This window comes from Bufo bufo, chromosome 2 (genome assembly GCF_905171765.1).
Source record: "Bufo bufo chromosome 2, aBufBuf1.1, whole genome shotgun sequence".
Classification (NCBI taxonomy): domain Eukaryota; kingdom Metazoa; phylum Chordata; class Amphibia; order Anura; family Bufonidae; genus Bufo; species Bufo bufo.
The window spans coordinates 498533618-498553430 of record NC_053390.1 but is presented as its reverse complement, the minus strand read 5'-3'; the positions used below and the strand labels follow the sequence as shown (position 1 = coordinate 498553430).

The 19813-nt window shown below is 44.2% G+C and overlaps 1 protein-coding gene across 1 annotated transcript in view; it reads right to left on the bottom strand.

The window, feature by feature from the left end:
- LSM4 (LSM4 homolog, U6 small nuclear RNA and mRNA degradation associated) overlaps nucleotides 1-18501 on the bottom strand; it is a 47674-nt gene extending 29173 nt beyond the window's left edge. Inside the window, exons 1-3 of the mRNA XM_040417801.1 lie at nucleotides 18386-18501; nucleotides 9529-9570; nucleotides 3749-3847 (exon numbers count right to left, since the gene is read on the bottom strand). Coding sequence (XP_040273735.1) covers nucleotides 3749-3847; nucleotides 9529-9570; nucleotides 18386-18388 — 144 coding nt within the window. The 5' untranslated portion in view covers nucleotides 18389-18501. The remainder of the gene's footprint in view (nucleotides 1-3748; nucleotides 3848-9528; nucleotides 9571-18385) is intronic.
- Between the last annotated feature and the right edge of the window lie 1312 nt (nucleotides 18502-19813).

Below are 19813 nucleotides of genomic sequence, written 5' to 3'. Positions count from 1 at the left end.
CATGGCGCTTCTTTCCTTCTGCGCCCTGCCGTGTGCCCGTACAGCAGTTTACGATCACAAATGGGGCGTTTCTGTAAACTACAGAATCAGGGTAATAAATATTGAGTTTTTTTGGCTGTTAACAGGAAAATTATATATATATATATATATATATATATATATATATATATATATATATATATATATATATTAAAATAGAAAATCTGCCAAAAAATTCTGAAATTTCATCTACATTTTCCTTTATTTCTTGTGGAACACCTAAAGGGTTAACAGTTTGTAAAATCAGTTTTGAATACCTTGAGGACATTGGGTTAACAACGTTTCATCCTAATCACTAAAGGGGAGTCTACGTTTAATAGTTTTTGGAATGAAAATCTTCCTATCTAGAACTTTCCATTCGTGCTTGATTAGGGCATGCAGGTTTTTATTAACAAGAAAAACTTTCCTTTTCCTTTGTTCTAATCCACTAAACATTTCGCCCTGAATGGATCTATGGATTTTTTCATCTGAGATATTCATAGTGGTTCTGACTGCTTTAATTAGTTCTCTGGTGTCTGATGAAAAAAGGTAACGCTTAAACTCGGATCCAAATGAATCGTCAGAATCCGCAGATTCTGCCTCCGAATCAGAGTCCAAATCCGATGACGAAGGGTCAGAAATCACTTTAGACACCATTTTCTTCCGCGAACATGAGGGAGAGGGCTCAGCGACTGAAAATCCCTCAGGAGCAGACCGCATTTCCTGCTTTATCACTTCCCTTAGTTCATCCTTAAGGGAAGGAACAGTATTTTTAGCAATTTAACTAGGGCATCTAGAGCATAACTTGCTTAAGGAAGATGCTGATAATCTAGAAGAACATACTGAACACTTACTAACTTTAGCAGTTGTCTTAGCTTTGTGAGCACTGTCTCCAACACTCTACATAGACGCAGGAAGAGACAGGGAATTTTTTTTTAGATATGCTATTAAACCAAGCTTGCTTTAAATAGGCACAGCATATTCCTATAAGGCAGGCATCCTCAAACTGCGGCCCTCCAGCTGTTGTAAAACTACAACTCCCACAATGCCCTGCTGTAGGCTGATACCTGTAGGCTGTTCGGGCATGCTGGGAGTTTTAGTTTTGCAACAGCTGGAGGGCCGCAGTTTGAGGATGCCTGCTCTAAGGGAACTCACAACAGAAGGGTCCAGAGGGGTCTCCATGGCTTCAGCTCCCAAGTCAGTCATTGTAACGTCTCATGGGAGCAAAACTGTGGCAGAATATATACCCCCTTTTTACTCACAGACCTCAGATCAGCTGGGCTTCCCTCCGTTATCATCACGCCCTCACTTCACTTTAGCCCCGCCCCCCGACACACACACGGCGCGGCCGAACGCCAGGGAACGCTGTCAGCCGAAAACCACATGGCCCTGCGCTCTTCACATGGATCCATGCTACAGCAAACGTAATGGATAGCAAGGAGGGTTTTCATTTGCTACCGGAGGGACTCCCTGAGTGTCCGTCGCTGCACGGCCTACCTGCCGCGCGCCAGCAGGAAGGAGAGGACAGACGATGAGCACAGAAGCGCTGCTTTGGCTCCTGCAGCACCAGGTACCCTAGATAGGGGTTGGGGCTACCTTTTGCCTCCGTGCATGTGGGCAGATTCAATCTTTTTTCTTCACCTTTCCCACCCAGTACTGCCCCGAGTGATCTCATAGCAAATGCCATGAGAGATGGCCTCTCACCACCTGGAGGGACAGGAAGACACTGAAGGTGAATTGCAGCAGGGCCTACTTTTAAGCTTCCTGTCCCTACCTAGTTGGAGGATAGTCATCTCTCATGGTATGCTGTTGTGGAGGATGAAATGGAAAAAAAACATGGATTCACAACATATACACAATACAGACCCGGCTAGTGGCACCTCCAAGATACCCCGACAAGTGTTTTGCATCTTGGAGGTGCCACTAGCCGGGTCTGTATTGTGTATATGTTGTGAATCATGTTTTTTTTTTTTTTTTTTTATCTAAGTGGGGGACCCACATTGTTTGATTTTGTATTTCTTTATACTTGTTTTTCCATCCCACCTTTTCCACTACTTGCAATGCTATAACTTGATGTCCCGACGTGTTTTGTGCACTCTTCATGTAGTTGTCTTTGCCAATTTCTGCATTTGTTTTATTGACTTAATAAAGATATATTTTTGGATATACATTTTTGTATATATGCTGAGTGTCTGGGCTTGTCCCATCTAAGAGATATTAATTTTTGACACTTCGTGCAGTATTATGAGTCCACCACAAGTGACACAACCCTGATGTTACACAGCTAATTCTATCTACCCAGCACAATTAATCAGCTAATTAATCAGTCATTTGCAGAATATTGTGGAACGATTATTCCAACAATTCTCGTTATTTAGCTACTGATTACCAGAGACTATGGATTAACCAAAACTTCATTTAAATTTGGAATATATCTACACCAATAAGCTATACTTCCATACCTACATACACCTACTTGGAATCGGCCTAGTCTGAAGTACCATTTGATATGATATGCTGATCTGGACCATGGATATGAATTAACAAATAGACTATGTGTATGGAACATTTCAATAATCAGTCAGATCACTACTGAATTTCAGATACTATACTATTAATCAGTCTTGCCTTTCTAGCGACCAGTGTTGTTTGAAATGACATATGAACTGAAATGATACAAGAATCCATATTGATTTGCTGATAACATTGAAAAACCGTATTAATTGATATAATGGAATAACATTAGACCTATAAATTGATACATCGCATGATTATTGATTCCATGAATTGATGCATTGAATCGATAGAGGATATATTAATACCGCTGACTAATAATTATGCATAATATATCTTTACCATAATGGAGTACTAGTTCACAATGGGATCATGTTTATATATGGATTTCAACTGATTAACATTTTATAGTATATGTATTTTTACTATTTTTATATATTTCTTTTTTTCCTTTTTTAATTAATCTATATTATTTGCCTAGTGTTGTTTAATTAATGAATAGTGCTGCATGCAAAACCAGTAAAAGGAGCGCCTACCACCTTTTTTTCTCATTTTTATAACCTTCTACGTACTGGGACTGAGTGACCCAGTAGGCAGTGAACCCCCTATATCCATCACGTCATAGTGTGAGCCCCTCAATACTATTTGATTTATATTAATGGCTGTGTGCTGAGTTATTTTGATGGGGAGGGCAGTGGGGTCAGCAGGAACAGAGGAGAAATCTTATCAAATGCTCCATGCTCATCTGAAGGGGGAGGAATGACAGAAATATACAGTGCAGCCTTCCATTATTTAATAAAGAAATAAAAAAAATAAAAAAAAATAAAAAAAGCACAAAGCAGGGGGCACTGAAAAATAAAAGAAAAACCCTTACTTACCTTTTAAATGTCCTGTCACTCCACTGCTAGTCCCAGGACCTCTGAACACTGCTGGTCCCGTCATTATGATGTCATATCCATCTTTCACGAGACCACTGAGGCCAGTGATTGCCTGCAGCAGTCACATGAACACTGCAGATCCAGCAGGGACCAGAGAGGTGGCACATTTAAAAAGAGAATAAGGTTTTTTGTGTATTTTCTATGTCCTCTGTGTCTAGTTGTTAAAAATCTTGGGAAACTTCTTAGGTACCATCTCAAAAAATACTTATATAAGAAAATGGTTGGGGAACAAGACAAAGGTGATGTGAATTATCAGTAATTACAGGAACAGGCCATACCCTAGACGTGCAAATGACTTCTCGAAGATTGATGTTCATCCAGTTGTCACAGCTGACCAAGTGCCCGTTGTAGGTTTCACCATTCTTTAATTCAACCAGCTATTTCAAAGAAAATGGAGAAGATAAATTATTGAAACAGAAATATAGGATGTGTCAGCAGAACCATTTGGCCCATCTAGTCTGCCCAATATACTGAATACTATTGCCCTATCTTATATGAAGGATGGCCTTGTGCCTATCCCATGCATGCTTAAACCCCTTCACTGTATTTGCAGCTACCACTTCTGCAGGAAGGCTATTCCATGCATCCACTACTCTCTCAGTAAAGTAATACTTCCTTATATTACTTTTAAACCTTTGCCCCTCTAATTTAAAACTATGTCCTCTTGTAGCAGTTTTTCTTCTTTTAAATATTCTCTCCTCTTTTACCGTGTTGGAGTTCATCGACAACAGGATGGAGCAACTAAAAGGGGTTTCTGAGAATTTGATACTGATAACCTATCCTCGGGATAGGTTCTCAATAACTGAAAGGTGGGGGTAATCCTGGCATCCGTGCCAATTAGCTGTTGAAGGGTACTTTCACACTTGCGGCAGAGGATTCCGGCAAGCAGTTCCATCGCTGGACCTGCCTGCCGGATCTGGCAATCCGGACACAAACTGATGGCATTTGTCTGATGGATCCGGATGCGGATCAGTCTGACAAATGCATTGAAATACCGGATCCATCTCTCCGGTGTCATCCGGAAAAACGGATCCGGTATTAATTTTTTTTGCCGGAGAGAAAACTGCAGCATGCTGCGGTATTTTCTCTGTCCAAAAAACGTAAGAGGGACTGAACTGATGCATCCTGAACGGACTGCTCTCCATTCAGAATGCATTAGGATAAAACTGATCAGCTTGTTTCCGGTATTGAGCTCCTGTGACGGAACTCAAACACCAGAAAAGAAAAACGCTAGTGTGAAAGTAGCCTTAGGAGACAACAGCGTTCTACTGGTCCCTGCAGGCTCTTCCAGGGCCAGCGATGTCACACACCTACATGCAGCTCATTCAAATGAATGGGACTGAGCTGCAATACCAAGCACAGTCCCTATAAAACGTACTACTGTGCCAAGCTGTCAAGAGGCCGCAGTGCCATCAAAAAGCTGATCGGGAGGGGTGCCAGGAGTCAGAACCTGCTGATCTGAGACTGACCACCTATCCTGATGGTGGGTCATCAATATTAAACTCCCAGGAAACCCTTTTAAATATAAAAGAGAGTCTCTTACAGAGATGACCACAGTGACTAGGCATTTACAAAATCTCATTCTCACTATGTAGCACGGAGGCAGGCTGCCTGTACGGATACTCTTTCTGCATTATGCGTCTTCCCATTTCTAAAAGCCTACTTATGGTGCATATATGCCATGAGCAAAATAACCTAATGCATGCATGGACTTCATATATCTGATTTCACATGGTCAGAATTTTGTACAGTGCAACCTACAGTGGTAAACCATATTCAACCTATTCAACTTGAATGGGTCCGTGATCCGTCCGCACCACAAAAAAAACAAAACAGGTTCTATTTTTTTGTGGTGCGGAGGCACAGAGAGAAACCCCACGGAATCACTCTGTAGTGCTTCCGCGGGGTTCTGTAACTGCACCTTCCGGATTGTAGTCCTATTCAAGTAACCTACTGTTTACGGGCCGCAATATGGGCCCGGCAATATGAGCCCTTAGTGTGTGATAAGCGATTGCTAGCCAAAACCAGGAGTGGAACCTAGCCTGTTCTGGCTTACAAATACTGATGCACACGACTGTATGTGTTTTGCGGTCAGCAAACTGTGGATCTGCAAAAAAAATAAAAAAGACATCCATATCACATCCGTTTTTTGGGCGGATCTACTGTAACAATGCCTATACTTGTCCTATTCTTGTCGGTTTTGCGGACATGTTCTATTTTTTGGCGGGGCTATGGAACAGACATACGGATGTGCTGTCCACATTTTTTGCAGACCCATTGAAATGAATAGGTCCGCATCCTATCCGCAAAAAAACAAAACGGAACGGACACAGAAACAAAATATGTTCGTGTGCATGAGGCCTAAGGCTGCATCCCCACGACCATGTGCAATCCAGGAAACACCCATCCACCACACTGACGGCGGAACCTCCTTTTCAACTTTCTTTACAGAAATCTTCACGGATGAATCACCAACCATCTCACAGATTTCATCACGGACACAGCCGTGTGAATGAGGCCTAGCTTTTCTTTTCTGAACACAGCCATATGAGGGCTTGATTTGTCAAATGAGTTGTATTTTTTAGATGGTACAATTCCAGGTACATTTAATGTACAACAAATTTTTTGGGGACTGTGAAAAAACAGCAATTTCCCCATTGTCTTGTTTTTATGATGTGTACGGTGTAAGAAACTATTCTGTGGGTCATAGCTTATTTTATTTTTGTTACTTTTATTCAATAAAAGCTATTTTTGTAAATTTGTCACAACATTTAAAGACTTAACATTTTCTCTTCACCCACGTGGCTAGGGTGTGGACTTGTTTTTAAAAGGACAATTTTTATTGCATTTTTGGGAGGCAAAATGTACAAGAACACAGTAATGTTTTCCTGTTTTTTGCAATGTTCACTGTATAAGATAAATAATGTGATCATTTTATCATGTGGGTCATCACAAATGTGGCAATGCCAATTATTAATTAATCCCTTTCATTTTTTTAATGGAAAGGCATTTGAGTGCAAAAAAGGGAATTTTACTCGGGTTTTTAAAAAATATTTCTCAAAACACTTTTCTTCTAAGGGCTTTTCTTCACACCTGCGTTCTTTTCTTCCGGCATAGAGTTCCGTCGTCGGGGCTCTATGCCGGAAGAATCCTGATCAGGATTATCCCCATGCATTCTGAATGGAGTGAAATCCGTTCAGGATGCATCAGGATGTCTTCAGTTCCGGAACGGAACGTTTTTTGGCCGGAGAAAATACCGCAGCATGCTGCGCTTTTTGCTCCGGCCAAAAATTCGGAACACTTGCCGCAAGGCCGGATCCGGAATTAATGCCCATTGAAAGGCATTGATTCGGATCCGGCCTTAAGCTAAATGTCGTTTCGGCGCATTGCCGGAGCCGACATTTAGCTTTTTCTGAATGGTTACCATGGCTGCCGGGACTCTAAAGTCCTGGCAGCCATGGTAAAGTGTAGCGGGGAGCGGGGGAGCAGTATACTTACCGTCCGTGCGGCTCCCGGGGCGCTCCAGAGTGACGTCAGGGCGCCCCAAGCGCATGGATCATGTGATCGCATTGGACACGTCATCCATGCGCATGGGGCGCTCTGACGTCATTCTGGAGCGCCCCGGGAGCCGCACGGACTGTAAGTATACCGCTCCCCCACTCCCCACTACTACTATGGCAGCCAGGACTTTAATAGCGTCCTGGGTGCCATAGTAACACTGAAAGCATTTTGAAGACGGTTCCGTCTTCAAATGCTTTCAGTACACTTGCGTTTTTCCGGATCCGGAGTGTAATTCCGGCAAGTGGAGTACATGCCGGATCCGGACAACGCAAGTGTGAAAGAGCCCTTAGGGTACTTTCACACTAGAGTTTTTCTTTTCCGGCGCTAAATTCCGTCCTAGGGGCTCAAATCCGGAAAAGAACTGATCAGTTTTATCCTAATGCATTCTGAATGGAGAGTAATCCGTTCAGGATGCATCAGGATGTCTTCAGTTCAGTCTTTTTGACTGATCAGGCTTTTCAGAAAAACGTAGCATGTTGTATTTTTACCTCCGGCCAAAAATGACTGAACAATGGATCCAGTCTTTTTCCCATTGACTTGCATTAACGCCGGATCCGGCGCTGTGTGTTCAGTCAAACCGGATCCGGCTTTTGCATGTTAAACCCGAAAAATGTGAAAAAAAACTTAAAGTGCATAAATGGCGGATCCGTTTTTTCCAATGCACTTTTTCATTGTGATCAAAATCCTGATCAGGATTCAAATGTAATCCATTTTCACACGTTTTTCCGGATCCGGCGGGCAGTTCCGGTGTCGGAATTGAACGCCGGATTCAAACAACGCTAGTGTGAAAGTAGCCTAAGTCACAGTAGGAGACTTGAAAATGCAATCCTCTGATTGCTCGTATAATACCCCGCAATAATTGTGTTGCAGCGTATTATGTCGGTTACTGTAAATCTAACCTTTTAGGGAGCGATGTCCTAACAGGCATCCATACATTGCAGGTCTGGATGGCACAATTAGGCCACTGGCTGCCCAGGGAAACCCCCTTCTCAGCACCCTACAACTGCATACCTTGGGGGTTGCAAGTTGGTGCCACGAGAGCAGCCCCCTTCCTCTTTCTAACCACTTAAATGCTCAGTATGCATGTTACTGCAGCATCTAAGAGATGGAGAGTCCAGAATCGGGGTTCTATAGTACAGCGAGCACCCACAAGTTACAAAGTGGGCACAGCTCCCGAGTCCTTGCAATCACTGTGCCATAGTAGTATCCAGAGTACCAGGAAACACAATCTTTATGTTCTCCATTATCTCCATATAGAGATCATGGCTAAAAATGATCCAATGATAAAATCCCACATTCTGAGGGACATTGTTAACAGTCAGCTTTGTAGAAATGTGCATTGCTGTAACTTGGGCCAAACTGATAAAACGCCACATGATGCTTGATAAATTTGGTAAATCTATAACCCCTTAGTAACCAACCATATGCCTTTTTATGGCAGTCACTAGAAACATAGAATGTGTCGGCAGATAAGAACCATTTGGCCCATCTAGTCTGCCCAATATACTAAATACTATGAATAGCCCCTGGCCCTATCTTATATGAAGGATGGCCTTATGCCTATCCCATGCATGCTTAAACTCCTCCACTGTATTTGCAGCTGCCACTTCTGCAGGAAGGCTATTCCATGCATCCACTACTCTCTCAGTAAAGTAATACTTCCTGATATTACTTTTAAACCTTTGCCCCTCTAATTTAAAACTGTCCTCTTGTAGCAGTTTTTCTTCTTTTAAATATTCTCTTCTCTTTTACCTTGTTGATTCCCTTTATGTATTTAAAAGTTTCTATCATATCCCCTCTGTCTCGTCTTTCTTCCAAGCTATACAAGGGGCCTTAGGCTGGGCCGTCACTTTTACTGCGGCCTAGTCCAAGTGCAGCATGGTCTCCTGTGCAGCGGAGACTCAGCTCTCACATGAGAGCTAGTCTCCTGTGCAAATGACCCGGACCAACAGAGGTGCCAATCCGGGCCCTGAGATGATGCAGTCAATAGTGACCACAGCATCTAAGGGGTTTATAGAGAGGAAGTGCCATCCGTCTCCCATCGGCACCCCATAAATGAGATAGCAGGATGCAAATGTCTTTGCATGGCAGCCTGGGGTGCAATGAAAGAAGCCTGGAGTCTAATGACACTGTGAAAAAGTCTCAGGGTGGGTTCATATATTTTTTAAACCTTTTTTGCTGAAAAGTATACCAGCTCCAGATGTTAGCTAAAAGGCTGTGGGGATAATGAAATGCAGTATGTGTCAATGTTTTTTAATGCTGCATGTTGACAACAATGGTAATTTTTCAGGGAAGAAAACAGAAAAAACACAATTTACATATGTGTTAACTCAAAAACAGGCCATGAAAAAACAGATAAGATATGTTTTTTATGAGGATTTTTTAAGCAGCCAAAACTACCAGACCAAATTCATGTGTGAAGGGGCCTCAAAGACTTGATGTTTCCCCAGAAAGTGGCTGCTTGTACAAAACAATGCAAATCTGAATGAAAACTTACCATAGGGTGGTTCTGGGCAGTCTTCAGTAAAGATAAAGGGAGCTGCAGAAATAAAGGGGAGAAGATGTCAGAAAATCTGAGGGAAGTAAAGCTTTTTCACTAAAATTACTTTTAGAGAAATCTAAGCGTCTGTTCTCTATCACGTATGTTGTGCTTTACTCCCTATATCAGCCATTCCCAACCTCTTGTAATGGGGCCCAAGAGGTAGCCAACATTTAGTAAGAATCACCCAGGCCTTATAGAAAGTCATGTCCCATTCAATCCTCATCTTTAGGGCTTATCCGTTTTGTGGTCCACAAATCGTGGATCTGCAAAACATTAATCCTGGCCCAGTGCATGCCGTTATTTCTTTCAAACTACTGTAGAAAGGTCCTATCCTTGTCCGAAAAACTGACAATAGGACATGCTACTTTTTTTTTTTTGCAGGACTGCAGAATGGACATACGGATGCGGCAGCACACAATGTGCTGTCCACATCTTTTACGGCCCCATTGAAATTGACGCACACAAATGCAGATCGAATGTACGGTTGTGTGCAGGAGGCCTTCTGCTGAATTCAGTGTAGTTCCTGGACTATGGTAGAGGCAAACAGGAAAATATGTTTTGGTAGGACAGGACTGTGCAATTACTGCCCATTTTTCTCTCCTATTGTTACAATATTCCTGAATATGAAAATGGCGCCACCACTACTCAGAACCTGTGATGGAAAGGACACTGTGTAAATTGTGGCATAATGAAAAGGGCAGTAACAAGCCTCTCATAGATATAGTAATGTACACAGGTGCCAGTCAGTAGCAAAAGATAGCAAAAACGCAAACGCCTCATGCTTAGTTATAAATGACTGCATCTAGCGTTTGCCCGTCACCGCAGTGGTCACCCATTCCCTGTACAGTGGAATCAACAATCCACATGCCCAGCAAGTTCTCCACCATTGGGCTTCAAATACACATTGTGCTCTCTCTTCTGAACCCTTCAGTGTGCCCACACAGCAGTTTATGACCACATGTAGGGTGTTTGCTGTGTTCAGAATTAAATGGCTAACATTGTGGGGAGCTTTTTCTCCTGTTATGCCTTGTAAAAATGAAAAATCTGGAACTAAATTTTATTAGGAAAAAAAAAAACATAATTCTTCATTTCCACAGCCAAATAATTATATAAAACCCTGCGGGGTCAAAGCACTCACTTCATCCCCTCAAACTCCTTGAGGGGTGCAGGTTTTAAAATGGGGTCACTTTTTGGGGGTTTCCACTGTAGGGTTATCTCAGGGTCTCGTCAAAGGCCTATGAAAACCATTCCAGCATTATCTGTCCACCAAAAACCATATTGCGCTCCTTCACTTCTGAGCCCTGCAGTGTGCCCATACAGCACATTACAACCACATATGGAGTGTTTCTGTAAACTGCTGAATCAGGGTTATAAATAGAGGTTTGTTTTGCTGTTAAACCTTGCTGCGTTGCTGAAAAAAATGCATTAAAATGTAAAGTCTGCAAAAAAGTGACCTTTTTAAATTTCACCTCTTAATACTTGTGGAATATGTAAAGGGTTATCAAAGTTTATAAAATCAGTTTTGAATAAACTGAGGGGTGTAGATTCTAAAATGGTGCTATTTATGGGTGGTTTCTATTATGCAAGCCCCTAAAAGTCATTTCATAACTGAATCAATCTGTAAAAATGTTAGTTTTGGAAATTCTCTTGAAAATTTTAAAAATTGTTTTTGACGTCCTAAAAAAAAAAAAAAAAAAATTACACTGACAAAATTATGCCAATATAAAGTAGACATATGGGGAAGGTTAGTGATACCTCATAAAATACATATTAAAGGGGTTGTCTCATCATAGACAATGGGGGCATATCGCTAGGATATGCCCCCCATTGTCTTATAGGTGCGGGTCCCACACCTGTATCGGGAACAGAGCCCCGCAAGGTGGTGGCTGGAGGACTCCGGTCTGGTCACCATCAAGCGCGCTCCCCATAGAAGTGAATGGGAGTGTACCGCGCATGACCGGCCACGGCTACACACACTTCTATGTGCCCGACAGAAATAGCCAAGCCAGTGCTCGGCTATTTTCGGTGGCCACAAAGAAAATGAATGGAGGGCGGCTGCGCATGCGCAGTGCGTTCTCCACCACTTTTGGGGCTCCATTCTCGATATAGGTGCAGGACCCGCACCTATAAGATAATGGGGGCATATCCTAACGATATGCCCCCATTGTCTGTGACTTCCATTGGTTGACCTTGATGGATTTATGTCTTTTTTCAACCGTATTAACTATACTATATTAACTATGTGTCTTAGGTCTCATGCACACCTACGTATTTTCTTTCCGTGTCTGTTTTGTTTTTTTGCGGACTGTATGCGGAACCATTCATTTCAATGGGGCCACAAAAAAAAGCGGAAGTTACTGCATGTGCAGTCCGTTTCCGTATGTCAGTTCCACAGATAAATAGAACATGTGCTATTATTGTCCGCATTACGGACAAGGATAGTACTGTTCTATTAGGGGCCAGCTGTTCCGTAAAAGACAGAATACACATGGACGTCACCCGTATTTTTTGCAGATCTGAGTTTTGCGGCCGCAAAATACATATGGTCAGGGGCATGAGGCCTTAAAAGGGTTTCTGTCACCAGATTTAACCCTATTAAGGTAGTGCTAATGTCAGCTAAACCTAACTAGCCTATTCTTACTCAGGGCTCCAGATGGTGACCAAAATGGTCGCCAATGCGACTTAAAATTTGCAGATGGTGACAAGACTTTTTAGTCTTGTCGCCATTTGCGACTGTACCGCCGCGCTCCTGCGCAGCCTAAGTTCTCTTCAGTAGCACAGTGGAGAAGAAAGGAGTCCCTCCCTCTCCACTGTGACGCGGCCGCCACTACCACCAATGAGGATATAGCAGGGAGGAGGAGGGGAGGAGCTGTCGCCACTACGCCAATGAATGTAAAACATAAGTGTCGGCAGCGGTATCACAGACCCGGCACCCGGCCTCAATAACAGGGCATGCGATATGCGGCAATTAACCCCTCAGGTGCCACATCTGAAGGGTTAATTGCCACAGATCGCATGCCCTGTTATTGAGGCCGGGTGCCGGGTCTGTGATACCGCTGCAGACAATTGTATAAAGGAGTTAAAGAGGACCTTTCATGGGTCCAAAGAATATGAACTTAATAGCAGGCTGCATTGAGCGGCGCCCAGGAATCTAAGTGCACTTACTATTATTCCTGGGCGCCGCTCCGTTCACCCGCTGTGGCCCCCGGTTTTTTCCCTCAACATTCGGTGCAAGTAGGAGGAGACGCCAGTGTCTCTCCGTCTCCATGACAGCAGCGCTGTCTAATCAGAGCTCAGAGCGAGGGAGGTTTTTTTTCTCCCTGGCTCTGAGCTCTGTGCTGTGATTGGACATCGCTGCTGTCAGGGAGAAGGAGAGACACTGAATGCTCTGAATGTTGAAAAAAAACCGGGGGCCACAGCGGACGAACGGAGCGGCGCCCAGGAATAATAGCAAGTGCACTTAGATCCCTGGGCGCCACTCTATGCAGCCTGCTACTAAGTTCATATTCTTTGGACCTATGAAAGGTCCTCTTTAATTACATTCATTGGTGGTGCAGTGCAGTGCGCCCCCCCCCCCCCCATTGTTATATGGTGGCCACAGGGTCCCATCCCCTCCAGTGGTGGTAGTAGCAGATTACACTGCTGGGGCTCAGATCGTTACCATGGCAGCCAGGACGCTACTGAAGCCCTGGCTGCCATGGTCAGCTCCCTGCTGCTGTGTGCACAAAGCACAGGGCAGCAGGGAGATGTGTGAGATCCTATTCACCCTGAAAGAGATCTATCAGGGTGAATAGCACAAGGGATGAAAAGATCCAGGTTCTAGTCCCTAAGGGAAGAAATGGTTATTAAATAAAAAGTAAAAAAAAAACACCAAAATACTAAAAGTTTAAAAAACTTCCCAGTTTTACAATTTTTTTTTACAAACAATAAAGAATAAACATATTACATATCGCCACGTCCCAAAAAGTGTGAGCTATTAAAATATTTAAAAATATTTCTGCTCGGTGAAGGCCGTAACAGAAAAAAAAAACCTCTAAACCACGCAATTCGCCATTTTTAGTCACCTTGTCCCAGAAGATGTCCCTGGATGTGAGAGGTATGTGGTGCTGTTTTCTCCTATATGTAGTGCTGGCTCACTACTGTGACCTGCGTCTCATTTTCTCAAAGTCCTTTTTTAAAATTATATGCATTTTAACCGCCTACGGACCGCCTAACGCAGGATCGCGTTCCGGAGGCGGCAGCCCTGCGCAGAGTCACGCATATATGCGTCATCTCGCGAGACGCGAGATTTCCTGTGAACGCGCGCACACAGGCGCGCGCGTTCACAGGATCGGAAGGTAAGCAAATGGATCTCCAGCCTGCCAGCGGCGATCGTTCGCTGGCAGGCTGGAGATGCGATTTTTTTTAACCCCTAACAGGTATATTAGACGCTGTTTTGATAACAGCGTCTAATATACCTGCTACCTGGTCCTCTGGTGGTCCCTTTTGTTTGGATCGACCACCAGAGGACACAGGCAGCTCAGTAATATGTAGCACCAAACAACACTACACTACAGCCCCCCCCCCTGTCACTTATTAACCCCTTATTAACCCCCTGATCACCCCATATAGACTCCCTGATCACCCCCCCTGTCATTGATCACCCCCTTGTAAGGCTCCATTCAGACGTCCGTATGATTTTTACGGATCCACGGATACATGGATCGGATCTGCAAAACACATACGGAAATCTGAATGGAGCCTTAAAGGGGGGTGATCACCCCATATAGACTCCCTGATCACCCCCCTGTCATTGATCACCCCCCTGTCATTGATCACCCCCCTGTAAGGGTCCATTCAGACATTTTTTTGGCCCAAGTTAGGCTACTTTCACACCTGCGTTCAGGTATCCGCTCGTGAGCTCCGTTTGAAGGGGCTCACGAGCGGTCCTGAACGCAGCCGTCCGGCCCCAATGCATTCTCAGTGGAGGCGGATCCACTGAGAATGCATTCGCCTGCCAGCGCTCAGCCTCCGCTCCGCTCAGTGAGCGGACACCTGAACGCTGCTTGCAGCGTTCGGGTGTCCGCCTGGCCGTGCGGAGGCGAGCGGATCCGTCCAGACTTATAATGGAAGTCAATGGGGACGGATCCGCTTGAAGATGACACTATATGGCTCAATCTTCAAGCGGATCCGTCCCCCATTGACTTTCAATGTAAAGTCTGAACGGATCCGCTCAGGCTACTTTCACACTTAGAAATTTTTCCAAGTTATAATGCAGACGGATCCTTTCTGAACGGATGCAAACGTCTGCATTATAGGAGCGGATCCGTCTGATGAAACATCAGACGGACCCGCTCCGAACGCTAGTGTGAAAGTAGCCTTAGCGGAAATTTTTTTTTTTTCCCTTACAAAGTCTCATATTCCACTAACTTGTGTCAAAAAATAAAATCTCACATGAACTCACCATACCCCTCACGGAATCCAAATGCGTAAAATTTTTTTGACATTTATATTCCAGACTTCTTCTCACGCTTTAGGGCCCCTAGAATGCCAGGGCAGTATAAATACCCCACATGTGACCCCATTTCGGAAAGAAGACACCCCAAGGTATTCCGTGAGGGGCATATTGAGTCCATGAAAGATTGAAATTTTTGTCCCAAGTTAGCGGAAAGGGAGACTGAGAAAAAAAAAAAAAAAAATCTATTTCCGCTAACTTGTGCCAAAAAAAAAAAAATTTCGATGAACTCGCCATGCCCCTCATTGAATACCTTGGGGTGTCTTCTTTCCAAAATGGGGTCACATGTGGGGTATTTATACTGCCCTGGCATTTTAGGGGCCCTAAAGCGTGAGAAGTCTGGGATCCAAATGTCTAAAAATGCCCTCATAAAAGGAATGTGGGCCCCTTTGCGCATCTAGGCTGCAAAAAAGTGTCACACATCTGGTATCGCCGTACTCAGGAGAAGTTGGGCAATGTGTTTTGGGGTGTCATTTTACATATACCCATGCTGGGTGAGATAAATATCTTGGTCAAATGCCAACTTTGTATAAAAAATAGGAAAAGTTGTCTTTTGCCGAGATATTTCTCTCACCCAGCATGAGTATATGTAAAAAGACACCTCAAAACACATTGCCCAACTTCTCCTGAATACGGCGATACCACATGTGTGACACTTTTTTGCAGCCTAGGTGGGAAAAGGGGCCCACATTCCAAAGAGCACTTTTAGGATTTCACAGGTCATTTACCTACTTACCACACATTAGGGCCCCTAAAATGCCAGGGCAGTATAACTACCCCACAAGTGACCCCATTTTGGAAAGAAGACACCCCAAGGTATTTCGTGATGGGCATAGTGAGTTCATGGAAGTTTTTATTTTTTGTCACAAGTTAGTGGAATATGAGACTTTGTAAGAAAAAAAAAAAAAAAAAAATCATCATTTTCCGCTAACTTGTGACAAAAAATAAAAAGTTCTATGAACTCACTATGCCAATCAGCGAATACCTTAGGGTGTCTACTTTCCGAAATGGGGTCATTTGTGGGGTTTTTCTACTGTCTGGGCATTGTAGAACCTCAGGAAACATGACAGGTGCTCAGAAAGTCAGAGCTGCTTCAAAAAGCGGAAATTCACATTTTTGTACCATAGTTTGTAAATGCTATAACTTTTACCCAAACTATTTTTTTTTTTTACCCAAACATTTTTTTTTTATCAAAGACATGTAGAACAATAAATTTAGAGAAAAATTTATATATGGATGTCGTTTTTTTTGCAAAAATTATATAATATGCTAATTAGGGGGAGCAGCGCTCGCATCTGTCTGCCAGCCCTGTGCTCTGGTGAAATCTCGCGCCGCTCAGCATTCGGCGCAGGCACGGTGAGGGAAAGACGCTCACAGGCGCAAGATTTCACCAGAGCACAGGGCTGGCAGACAGATGCGAGCGCTGCCTAGCCCTGTCAATCAGGACTTGGAGGGAGGCGACAAAGGTGGGAGAACGGAGCCTCTAGGAGCAGGAACAACGCCCCCCCCCGCTCCTAGAGGCTAATTAGCATATTATAAAAGTTAGATTTCTGGAGTAACGGGGGCATAGATAGGAATAGGCTAGTTAGGTTTAGCTGACATTAGCACATCGCTAAGAGGACCTTTCACCGATTATTACTCTATGAACTAAGTATACAGACATGTAGAGCGGCGCCCCGGGGATCTCCCTGCACTTACTATTATCCCTGGGCGCCGCTCCGTTCTCCCGCTATGCCCTCCGGTATCTCCGTTCCCTAAGTTATGGTAGGCGGAGTCTGCCCTTGTTCTTCTGCCAATCGCATTGCAGAGCTCACAGCCTGGGAGAAAATAACCTCCCAGGCTGTGAGCTCTGCGCTGCGATTGGCCAGCGCTAGAGCAGAACAAGGGCAGACTCCGCCTACCATAACTTAGTGACTGGAATCTCCGCCTACTATAACTTAGTGAGTGGAGATACCGGAGGGCATAACGGGAGAACGGAGCGGCGCCCGGGGATAATAGTAAGTGCAGTGAGATCCCCGGGCGCCGCTCTACATGTCTGTATAGTTAGTTCATAGGGTAAGAATCGGTGAAAGGTCCTCTTTAATGGGGTAAATCTGGTGACAGAATCCCTTTAAAGGAAGAAATTAAAAATGTCCAAACCTTCTGTAAATTTAGTTTTTTTCTATAAATAAAAGGAAAAATATATCAACTTTAAGGTACTTTCACACTTGCAGCAGAGGATTCCGGCAGGCTGTTCCGTCGCCGGAACGGCCTGCCAGATCCGTCAATCCGGACGCAAACTGATGGCATTTGTCAGACGAATCCGGATGCGGATCCGTCTGACAAATGCATTGAAATACCGGATCCGTCTCTTCGGTGTCATCCGGAAAAACAGATCCGGTATTAAAAAAAAAAAATTGGCATTTTTAAAAGGTCTGCGCATGCGGATCCGACACTAATACACTTCAATGCAAATTAATGCCGGATCCGGCATTCCGGCATGTGTTCAGTATTTTGGGCCGGAGAGAAAACGGCAGCATGCTGCGGTATTTTCTCCATCCAAAAACCGTACAGTGACTGAACTGAAGACATCCTGAATGGACTGCTCTCCCTCCAGAATGCATTCGGATAAAACTGATCAGTTTTTTTCCGGTATTGAGCCCCGAGGACGGAACCCAGCGCCGTAAAACTAAAACACTAGTGTGAAAGTACCCTAACTGTCCCATGTAGCTTTATTGTGGGGGGGGGGGGGGAGGGGGGGGGAAGCAGAATTATTACATTTTCACCTGTTTTCTGACATTAAAATGTCACAAATTTTGCAGCACCCTAATTTTGATCAAGTACTTAACACCACAATTGAAGTTTCGGTGAAAAGCAGATGCCAGACTTATCAACGGCAATGTTTGAAAATGGCGAACAGAAAGGCGCAATCTGACTAGTAGAGGACCGAGTACAAAATGGAGTAAGAGATCAAGACAAATGTGTTGTGACATTGGATAATTTGGTGCAAATTATGCCACAAGGACTGAAGGGAAACTGACTTCCAGAAGTCCCCTCATGAGAATATTTTGAGCAGGGCTATGAAAGGGTTATTTCTCCACAGGAGCCTACATGTGTCAGGCTGGTCCACATTACCCCCCTTTGCAGAAGGAAGGGGCATGGAGGCCTGCCTATGCAGCAATGTGTATAGCCTAGCAATCGGTAACTACACTTGTGAGGAGAAACCACATCCCGCCATATCCGCAGGAGCGGTGCACGGAAAACCCTGCACTCTGCATAATACATGCGAATGCTTCCAACCCGCTTTGGACTCCCTGAAAGCGAGCATCATGGCCTCACCATTTTCCCTACGACCCACGTTCCCTGGCGGCGACTTCCGTTCAGTTGCTCAAAGGACTGCTCTACTACAATATACTCACAGCGCCAATAGAGACGCACGTCACTCCACAGGGAGCACGTCGTCACAGTTTATGTGCAGCTACACTGGCGACCATTTTTCCGGAGTCAAATAGTATGCGAAGCTTTCAGCGAGTTAGCCAAAATGGCCGCTTTACTGAGGACATTTTGCAACGCAATCTCAGATTTCGCATAGTTATACATGGAGATTTGATATTACGTTTATAAATAGGCAGGGCTGATAATTAGCTTCTTTTGTTTCTAATGGTAGGGACCAGTACTGATGTCGTTTTATATAGGAGCATGACATTTCCCATTCTTTCATTGTATCTCTGCCCTCTACTGCTGAAAATGAGATATATGGCTAAACCGGTCACAAGAAACAGCTTATGAAAGGACCCCCTCTCCTTGCTTTCTCTGACTAGAGGCACTGGGATGGAAACAGTTCCTCATTCAGTCAGATACCAATTTTCATGAGCTTTTGGTTCAAAATAGCCCAGGTTCACACAGTGCAGTATTTGATGTCAATATTTGTTACAGGATTCTGTCACCTGGATTTTGGGTATAGAGCTGCGGACATCCGCTGCTAGATTGCCGCTAGCACGTCCGCAATATACATTCCCCATAGCTCTCTGTGCTTTTATTTTGCTAAAAAAACTATTTTATATATATGTAAATGAGGCCAGTAAGGAGCCCAAGGGGCTGCTACTAATGTTTCAGGAGCCCAGCCACTCCCACTGTGAAGGAGCCCAGCACCGCCGGCATCCTCCGAATCTCCTCCTTGCTCCCCGACGTCACAAAGTTAGAGCGCCGTAATCTTGCGCATGCGCGAGTACGCCACATGTCAGTGCCGGCATAGTGTTTAGGGAACGAACTGCGCATGCGCTAGCTGCGAGATTACGGCGCTCTAACTTTGTGACGTCGGGGAGCAAGGAGGAGATTCGGAGGATGCAGGCGGTGCTGGGCTCCTTCACAGTGGGAGTGGCTGGGCTCCTAAAACATTAGTAGCAGCCCCTTGGGCTCCTTACTTGCCTCATTTACATATATATAAAATAGTTTTTTGACACAATAAAAGCACGTCCGCAGCTCTATAGGCAAAATCCAGGTGACTGACGTTCGTGAATGTGGCCTCAGGCCTGGAAACCATTCAGTTCATATAAGAGTAAGTTATCTCCTTTCTGGCGGCCAATAATTTTATTAACCCTTTAGAGTCTGGCTGTTTTGTCTTTTAGAACACAAAAAGCCTTTACATTTATGCACACAAACTTTTTTTTTTTCCATGTCCATTCTGGGGTTTTTGCAGCCCATATGCGGAACCATTCATTTCAATGGGGCCGCTAAAAAATGGAAATGACGTGTGCGTTGTGTCCG